This window comes from Oryzias melastigma, linkage group LG10 (genome assembly GCF_002922805.2).
Source record: "Oryzias melastigma strain HK-1 linkage group LG10, ASM292280v2, whole genome shotgun sequence".
Lineage (NCBI taxonomy): Eukaryota > Metazoa > Chordata > Actinopteri > Beloniformes > Adrianichthyidae > Oryzias > Oryzias melastigma.
In genome coordinates this window covers 14647832-14658038 of record NC_050521.1, presented here as the reverse complement: position 1 = coordinate 14658038, position 10207 = coordinate 14647832, and the positions used below count along the sequence as shown (strand labels likewise).

Genomic DNA, 10207 nt, shown 5'->3' with positions numbered 1-10207 from the left:
GGAGGAGGAGGAGGAGGGGGTGTGTGTCAATTATTGATGAGAAATGGCAAATGGCCGGTTTTGGAGAGACACTGGAGGACATCAAGGGGAGGGGGCAAGGAGAAAGAAGGGGTGGGGGGGTTTGCAAGGACATGACTGAACGGAGACGTGGACAGCCTGTAGATCGCGCACGTTGTTGTTTTCTGAATATGAGAGGGTAGAAAGACAGAGCCAGAGAGAGAGGGGGGAAAAAAGGAGAAAGATGTGGTTTCATATTTGCCAAGCGAGGGCGGGGATGTAATCGAAGAACACAGAGGGAAGGAGACAATGAGAGAGGGCATTCACAGCAGCAGGATGTCTACGTCGCTGTGCCTTAATCCTAACAGACGGAGCAGCAGACCGTAAACGTGTGCGTAATGCGGATTCTCGCCAAAGCGCAGAGAGGACACACAGAGTCAGCGCTCTCACGCCAGAGTCCGGCGGGCAGGGCGAGATGTCACCCGCGCAAACACCTCTGGCCACCAGAGGGATTTCGAGGTCACGGTGATTGTTCCGCCTGCAGCGGTGCTCCTGCAGGAGAGAGTGTCCTTCCTCTTATAAATTGGTTCCACTAATTCAACCCGAGTCCCTCGGCTCACACTTATACGAGCCCCCCAGAGGTCGTCAGTGGCACATAAAAGACAAATGACAGGGAAACACTCTGGGCTTTATATATAAATCTCCGGCGCGGGCCTGCTTAAACTGGCAACTCCAAGGTGAAAGGATTAAACACGCTTAAAAGCTGCGGGACAGGTGCGGGTGCGCGCCGCGCTCGGCTCCGTGTGCGCAGAGCTGCTGTCTTCCGGCTGCAAGGGCAGCAAACTTTTCAGAGGCTCTCTCTCTGAGACTTTTAATTAAAAACCTTGCTCGAGGAGCATCACGCAAATATTAATGCAAAATGATGCATAAAATCCACAAAACAATGACGTGTGTAATTATTTTAATTTGCTGCTTGGCACGGTTTCCTTTGAAGATTAAAATCGTGTTTCGTTTCATCCCGGTGGGGTTCTAATTGGTTTTGTGCATAGTTTGCAAAGAGAGCATTTTAAATACCGATTCTAATGCGCTTACCTCGCGTTCTCTTTGTTTATAGCTGTGGGTGTATTAATAGAGCATGCATTAATACGACCCCTCAGCTCTGGAGTAAATATCACTTCGCTGCTCTGCTTGAGCTTCCTTCACACTCACGATTAAAGCCCAAACTGTGAAGATCCATTGCTTTGGGGAGCGCGCATTCTGCCAAACAGCCACTAGATGGCAGCAGCGGTCCATCAAAAATGATGAGCAGCTTCAGCACAAACAGCCTCCATGACTTTTAAAAAACGCGGTTTTATACTTGAAATTGTGAACTAAAAGCATATTTTTGTGGAATTAATTTGTGGTAATGTATAAATCACTTTATTGTTTATGTTTATCCTTTGTTCTTTCAGCTGAAGCAGCCAAACACAGACTGGACTCTCACAAAGAATCAGAATTCGTCCATCAAAAGGTATCATTCTGACCCCTTTAAATAACCAGATTGTGTTGCAACATTATTATTATTGAATAATTCTGTCATTTATCTGCAGTTACAACTCAATTAACATGGATGGCACCCTCATGCGTAAGGCCATGCATGCAGACCCTGACAACTATGTGACCTCCATGGCACCCGGCCAGTACTGGACCTGGGGTACTCATATGAAAGGCATGAAAGGCAAGATAGGCCGCATGATATTGATTGTTCTATTTGTGTTCATTCAGCCACTTTTTTTAAGTAATTATGTTCTCTTAAAAAAGATGATCACATTCAGCACAAATGTGCTGTTTTAATCATTTTCTCACTGACCTCTTCTACAGCTGCATTAAGTTGTTTACTGCCTTACTGCCAGCCACCTGACCCTGATTTGCATAAGCCGTATGCAAATGACCGTAGCCTTGTCGCAGTAAGGTCAGTGGTGTATAATAAGTTGTTACCTCTATTTTTTTCTAACAGAGTATAAGATGTCGCCCTCACCGACCGGGCTCTCCTCTCGTCCCTGGACTCCTCGATGCACACCCCCTCCACAGCAGCAGCAGCCGTCCATCCCGCCCCACCCGCACCCTCACCCACCGCCCGATTACCACCACAACGTGTACATCCCCGGCACTCCATCAGGCTTTTGCACTCTGCGGCCCGCCGTGCAGAGAAGCGAGCTGGACGTCCACAACTCCTTCTCCACGTTCGGGAAGAAGCGGCGTCTTCAGATGTCCCCCCAGGGAGAGGCTGCGATGATAAATAATGACCTGTACAATGACTGAGGTTCCAGCGACTGCCTGACTGGATAATCGCAGTGATGGATGACATTGTGAAAACAGAGGGAGGCATCATTCAGCGCATAAATGAATTTCCATATGATTTAGACCTGCTATGACAAATGGAAAGAGGATTAAGTGAATGGACAATCTATGGTGGAGGAGCTTAATCTGACATGGCACCGCGTCATTACCAATGTATATGACTAGTATTATCACTGTTACTGTCATTTAAACTGTTACTATATTATTTAGACAATCAAAACGGAACAACAATTCCACCCAAATGTTTTGAAAACCATGAATTATTTGCACATTTGTATGAATTCATATTTTGGTTAAAGAAATAAAAAATGTCTTTTGTTTTTGTATGTAAAATTGCTAACAGAGCTTGTGTAAATATGACAAATATTGTGTAAATGTATATGCAAGCTGCATTATGATGCAGACTACTGTAATGACGGGGGACGTTCCTCCTCACACGTACTGTAAACATTTATCAAAGTAAAGTATTTTTTTCACCTTGTCTTTTCTGACTCTTTCACATGAAATCATTGGTGATTCAATCACTCCAGGATTTTCTTCTCTATGTTTGCTGGATCAATAAAGCAGATATAGTTACGACCTTTACTTGTGTGTGCTAAACTAGATCAAGTTCAATTACTTTATTTTTGCTGCAGAGAAAGTTTTACACAGACTTTCACAAGCTTTTTTGCCATGCTAAGCTGTTTTTCCATGGTGAGAAATAAACATCGTAAAATGCTAACATATGCTAATTGGAGCACTTGCATTTCCATTTGCCCGCAGAGAATACCAGGGTTCATTAACTGAACAAACAGAACCCCCCTCTCTTGAAATATCACTTTAATTAAGACCACGAACATGAACACAAGCTTTGGGAGAAGCAGGGGATCAACTGCAAATGCCACACCTGAATAAAAGCCACGGGGGCCAGTGGCTACTCTTTCTCCGTGCCCTTTTACAAACTTCTTAGGGAACACACTCCTATCAGCAACAGATGAGAGTGGGCCACCGGCCAGGAATGAGCAGGGTAATTAGGTTGTCCTATGAGTGGAACTGAAATAATTCTGTTAATAAGGAAGCTGGTGTCCACAGAGAGCATGGGGTGGGTGGATAGGGTGGGGGCAGACTAACCTTTCCAGCAGTAGGCGATCCACTGGGATGACTGCAGGGGAAGCCATATTTAGGTCAGCTTGGCTTATTTTGAGAATAGTAAAGGAAATGCTTTGACAACATATACATTTTTTTTTTAAATCAATGCATATGTATCACAAAATTTAAAAAAAAATCTGCATCTATTATTGTCATTTGTGAAACAGTTATAAAAGACCTGATAAATTTCCTATTGCTTTTTTCACCAGATGTAATGTTTACTCAAAGACAGCACAACACTTTTCTTTTCCAAACTGCTGTGTTCTATGTAACAGGAACTGTCCATTTCCGTGGTGCTGAAACCTCAGTGACTGATGACATTGTTTCAAAAAAAAAAGTGTAATGTGAGTGTGTGTCCGCCAGAGGGCGCTTCAAAATGTCAATACCCTCTTAAATGAAAAAAGTAATTTAAAAAAGTCTAAACATTTATAACTTTACCCTCTCGAAGCACTCCAGGTGTAACCACGTGTGGTTGAAATCACTATTTTCCCAAAGAGAAAAAAAAAGAAAACATAAATGAATTCAATAAGTAATAGTAATAAAATAAATAAACAAGTTCGACATTTAATCTGTGATATCATAAAAAGGTAAACAGAAAGTGGAATATAAATCTCTAATGAAAATACGAAAAAAACAAATATTTTCCTCCTTCCCTTTTATTTTTTAAAGATGTATTTAAATGTACAAATAATATATTAAATGAATATAAAAGTTTGAATCGGCTATTCATGCTTGTTTTTAGTATAGCTAATAATAACAACAGTACACTATTTAACCTAACCATTTTACATGTAAATTGCTGAATAGTAACATTTATTTGTTAGTTTTTTTTCCTCACTCAGACTGTTAAAATATTTCTCCAGCAGATGGCATCATTGAGTAAGAATCATTTTATCTCAAATTTAAAGTTTAGGTTCAAGTTTCTTTTCTTTTTTAAGTTAATTGTAAGATCAGTTTTATTTTTTTTTTATATAAAATGATTACATTTTTCTGTGTCTAGCCTTTTTTATGAAGTAGTAATGTAATCATGACAGATTAGTTATATACATGTCACTGTGGCAAAGCTGTCATGTCTGTTTCTTACATTGGTTTCTAAAATGCAGCAAAACTGAATGAACAGTTTACACATAATTAATAATTTTCCATCAAAATTCAATTTTGAGATGATTCTGTGAAATATTTTTTTAGCATTTTCTTCATAAATAGCTGTGCACAAACTAATATTGCTCATTTGGCCTAAAAATGAGTTTGTAATGAAATAAGTCAGCGTTTAACAGTGTTTTGTTTTTATGAAACTTTTGTTTTTGTATTCTTTGTACTGCTACACCACTGTTTTATACAATAAAAATAAATAAATAAAATAAAAGCTCAAAGCAGATATTTTAAGCCTCTTCTCCCTATATTTATCAACTCTTATGTACATGAACTAGACTTAAGTTAATGTCAACGTCAAGTGATCTTTATGGAAGCCAAACAAGTGAAAGTGAAGAAACTTCAGAAATCTTTCATTTTACAGGCCAGGTGGTCTTTGATTGCATATTTAAAATATATATTTTTAATGCTGGAATTTATTAAAGCTCTCATATGACTGTCCTCATCATCAGTATCTCTTAATACGTTTTTGTTCATTAACTAGGAACTAAACTCAAGAAGATAGATTATTTGGAAAACACCATGGACTATTTTGCATAAGAACATAGTCTGAAAAAAGGAAAGTTTCTAGTATTTTTTTTTTTTACAAATATATATATACATAAATTATATTAATAAGTGAACTTATTTTTAGTTGTGGGGCTGCACGGTGGTGTAGTGGTTTGTGCTCTTGCCTTACAGAAAAGGCCCTGCTTCACATCCCAGCTAGCACTTCTTTGTCGTGTTTCTATGTTTTCCCTGTGTGTGTATTGGGGGGAGGTAGGGCGGGTCCCCTGCCATACATGCCTGCGACCTCCTGGAATCCAGAGACAGGCTTCAGAGGTTAATTGGTGTCTCTAATTTGCCCCTAGGTGTGCATGTGGCCCAACAACAAACTGATGACACCACAGTATCTGGACTGACTCCAGCAGCCCTGTGACCCCAAAAGTGATTCAGCAAGTTCTGAGGATGGATGGATGCTTGTTAGGGTCCAGACCTCTCCAGGGCTGTCTCATTTAATTAACTATTGATTGTTCTGGTGATAAATTAGCTCCTTTTTAATTGTGCAAACAAAATTTTAGATTACTATTTACTTGAGCTTTATTTTGAAAAGTTTTGGGGAGAGTTGTATGAAAATTGCCTAATGTTAATTGTATGCATATATAACCATGTCTGAACCATGTCTTTCTTCTTCTGACTCACAGTTTCTATTCATTTCCTTTTTCCAGTGATACAAAATCTTCCTCTTTCCCTCCTTGACCTCGCCTGACCTTTCACTCTCCTCTGGCTGTCCATCTGCCATCTGTGAACAAAGCCCTTTTACATGAATCTGTTATTTTATTAGCTTCTCAATAACACAAATGTTGTTATAGATAACCAAAACTAAACTAAAAAACTAAAACTAGATGTAGTAAAACAATTTATTTAACTGAAAAAAAGAACTGAAAGCTTAAGTTTGGAAATAATGAAAACTTTAAAATATTTAAACAATAAAAACAAAATGGAAAAAAGTTAAATCAGAGATGACTGAAACTAAGCTGACTTAAGAACAAAAGTTTAGTAACAAAAATAAAAAATAAAAAAAAAGTCTCAAACAGTTCACTTTATCCACCGTGCTTGGGCCACACGCATCAGCTGACACCATGGTCAACGCTCTTGGAAAAATTGCGTGTGTAGCATGCTACAATGACTTTTGATTTGTTTGATTTATCAAAGGATGAGACATTAAGGAAGAACTGTGAGTCCACAATAATCAGAAATACATTCCAAGACTTAGACCTTCTGAGGTCATATAAAAACCTCTGGAGATCTCATCAAGATGTTTGAGAATCTGGGGCCACTTTGGATGCTAAAAAGGATCAAATTTGACCTGAACCTCCCAAAAGGTTTGTTACTTCCAAAACCCAATTCCTTGAGAAGGAAAACACAAAACTAATCCTATGAGGGATTTATGGAAACAGGGATTTACCTAAAAAGTCTTCAAATAACAGTTTCTGGTCCCCTCCCTGAGGGACCGACTGCAGACTCCTTTGGAATGTGAGGTTTTACAACACCTTCATCCATGGGGGGACCCAGAAATCAGGACAAGCTGAGATGAACATTTCACTACAATCCCCCTTTTCCACAAATACATATTCTAAAAATCTATCATTTTAATAAAAATGTTGAATGTGTACAAACTGACATGAAAAAGACTTAACTTTATTCATGGATCTTGAAAGGAAGCATGTGAAACTTCCATTATAATCTTTGTAAAGCATGAATATTTTAATGCACATTCTAATTTGAGATTTGACAACATACAATCAATGATTATGTTCAATTCAATTAAAGCGTTAATTGAATCCTCTTTATTTATATGGAAGCAGGAAGCTGTCAGATCCACTGGAGTGAAGATGCGTGCTTACAGCCATTGGCTGATATGAGACCTCCTCTGAGGTCAAAAGGGTGATGCACGCACTCACTTCAGCTCACTTCGGTCAGTTCAGCTCAGCTGAGCTTAAGAGAAACCAAGGAAGAAGAGAAAAACTCCTTCCAATCTTTTTGTCTTTAACCTTTTAACCGTTTTTACTAACTTCATGTTTTTTTGTAGCTGATGTGTATTTCCTTTTTAACTATTTTGAGGCTCATCACCATTTTTCTCTTCATATTTCTGAAACTGATCAGACGACCCATTTGACTGTAAACTCCAGCAAAATTTTATATCCACACGTTTGTCCGACAACAATCTGCTCTTTTTGACAGTACAAACCCAGCTGACCCCCAGAACTTCAGCCACATTTGGTCATGAGTTCCAGAGGAGACATTGGCGGTTCTCCTACACTCGGGTGTCAATCTCATTTTGGCTCAGGGGCTACAGAAAATGTAAGAGAACATATAAGAGAAATAACTTTTATTTTTCTTAAATAGTTTAAACAGTTTTAATGGAAACATGGAGCTGTTAGATCCACTGAGACGTGTGCCTGCAGCCATTGGTTGATACCAAGGCCTCCTCTGAGGTCAAAGGGTCATGCACACTCTCACTTCAGTTCAGTTGGAGCTCAGAACAGCTCTAGGAAGAAGAGGGAAACTTCTTCTAATCTTTTGGTCTTGTTTTCTTTTATTTCAACTCTCCCCAAGTAACTAAACTTGTGCCAAGACCATTTTTGTTTACTTTATCTTTTTGGTAACTGTCATGCATTTTCTTTTGACTATTTTGAAGCTCACCAGCTGTTGTGCTCATTATAGGAACAAAACCTGATTTAAGCTCTACTGTGACGGTCTCATGAAACACCTCTAATAAATATGCACAGTTGTGCACTACCTGCGATGTTGGTTTTTTTTCATCAACAGCAACTGAAAATGCAATGCATGACTGGATTCTGTCCTTCATTTTGCTTCCTAATTCTCCTGAGAGATCTTGTGTCAACTTCTTTTTGGGTCACATGACTTCTGCAGCCTTCAACGTGCATTTGTTTTTCACAAGTTCACCATCCCAAAATGGATTGGATGTTTGCACCAACTTATTTTCAATAAGGCAGCTAGATTTCACTGCTCCATCGCTGATGTTACAGCTGCAGTAAATGCAGACTTTTGTTTTTTCAGTCCAGCTCATAGTTGTTTAATCTTCTCTTTTCTTAACTGCTCCTGCAAATGATGAAACTTTTCTTTATGGCGAGTCCATGTTATATTCTTTGAGCACTGCGACCTGTTGGTTACATACCAAGTTCATGAGTTTTACATTCAGCTCAGCAAATTCAATTCAATTGAATTTTATTTATAAAGCCCAATATCACAAAACAATTGCTTCATTGGGCTTCATGCCGGTAATTTTACAGAAGCAGAAAGTGGGTCATAAACAATAGCTAATTGCTAAACTAAACTAACTAAATAAAAATGGTTATCCCTGCACTTAGACCCTCCCTCCCGGTAAGGAAAAACTCCTAAACAAAAACCTGATTCAGGAAAAAAATAAGAAACTTTAGGGATTCCCACATGAGGGAGAGATCCTATCCCAGGACGGACAGGCGATTTACCAGGACTGTTAAAGAAGAATTAGCTTATATAACTCTACAACTAGATGTTTAAATAGCGAAGCAAACGGGCTTCATTCAGATGGGCTGAGGGACAGCTGGGGATGCAAGACTTGCCGGAGGCGAGGTCCACTGCCAAGAGCAGGAACAGTGACGAGCCACCTGGGATCTCTCCCACTACGAGATGCGAACAAGCGGATAAATACTGTTACGGCTGTGGCCCTATTTGGTTTAGTTTCTATTTGGTGTGGTGTATTTTGGTCAGAGTGGGACTTCTTTTTGTTTTGTGGATCTTTGCTTGTGTGTTTTTCTGTATTTGTTTCAGGTGTGGTGCTGGAGGCATGGCTCCCCATTGGTCTAACTTGAAGGAGGAGGGCCTTCAAAAGTACCATTTGGACCTCCAGACCATGAGAAGGGAGCAGGGCTGCAACCTGTCTCTGCTGCAGCTCAGTGATCTTCTCCACCTGCTTTAATTTGTGTGCACTTTGTGGTTCTTTCTTTCTTTGTTGGTTTGGTTTAGGTCCCATTCTGTGTTTTGTGTCTAGTGTTCGTTAATTTAGTTGAAGCTGTAGGGGTGAACTGCCATTTTCTTTAGTAAATGTTTTCTCCTGTTTCTATTAGTCCAGGGAGGTTAGTATTTGTCATTGTTTTACTGTTTCTTTTGCAGGTAAGCTCCCTGGGTTGAGTTAGTTGGGGTTTTGTTTGTTATTTTGGCCTTGGTTCACCCTGAAGCCTTTTGCTTCATATTTAATTGTGGTTTTGTTCTTGTAAATAAATGTGTTTATATTTTTATGGAGACAGTTTTTTGTTACACATTTCTCATTTACTTTCCTTTATGCTATGCCCCAGACCGCTAGACCAAATGGGGCGTAGCATAAATTGGGGGCTTGTCTGGGATTTGTCAATCCATCGTCCAGGATCTGAAATCCAACCAGATCCTTTTTGTTTTTTGAATTTTGTGAAATTTGTTTGTAATGGGACACAATAGTTTGGTTAACAGTTTTTCTTTTGTGGTTCATTTGTGAGATCTACATTTAGTGAAGTATGTGACTTCTTTGGCTGTTAAACCTGAGAGCATTTTGGATTTGAGCAGGGAGTGTGTTCTAAGGTAGACCTTGCCTGGTTGAAACATGTTGGTGGCGGTATAGGTGACAGTGTAGGAGTGGAGGCTGCTGCACATGTTGCTGATGCCACTAACCCCGATCGGACAGAGGCAGATGTGGAGGCTCTTGCAGCCGTAGCCGATAAAGGGGCAGACCCAACTGACTGGTCCAGACGGGGTTGCCATGGAGGATTTGACGCTACTTATAGCCCACCAAACACTAAGTATTCATTTGGTTTTTATGTCTTTGAAAAACGGGAAGATTCATAATTTTGGTGCATTTTGGCCTGGTCAAATCCATGTGTGGAGTTGGTGACTCCAAAAATCTGTTCATTGCTCTCTTTTTATTTCATTGAAACTGGAAAATTTTGCCTTCATGGTAATATTTTCATCTCATTCGTGTATCTGGTGCCTGATGCATGTTGCTGGGCTTTCAGGAAAGAAAACCTGTTGACCAAACTTGTTTAGTTGTTTGGGGACACAGTTTGCTAGTTTT

The 10207-nt window shown here is 39.6% G+C and overlaps 1 protein-coding gene across 2 annotated transcripts in view; it reads left to right on the top strand.

The window, feature by feature from the left end:
• si:ch73-233f7.1 (uncharacterized protein LOC100537710 homolog) overlaps nt 1–3976 on the top strand; it is a 7628-nt gene extending 3652 nt beyond the window's left edge. For both annotated transcript variants that reach the window (XM_024283997.2, XM_024283996.2), the window contains 3 exons: nt 1449–1507; nt 1587–1714; nt 1994–3976. In XM_024283997.2, the coding sequence (XP_024139765.1) occupies nt 1449–1507; nt 1587–1714; nt 1994–2298 (492 nt within the window). In that variant the 3' untranslated portion in view covers nt 2299–3976. The remainder of the gene's footprint in view (nt 1–1448; nt 1508–1586; nt 1715–1993) is intronic.
• Nucleotides 3977–10207: the final 6231 nt, after the last annotated feature.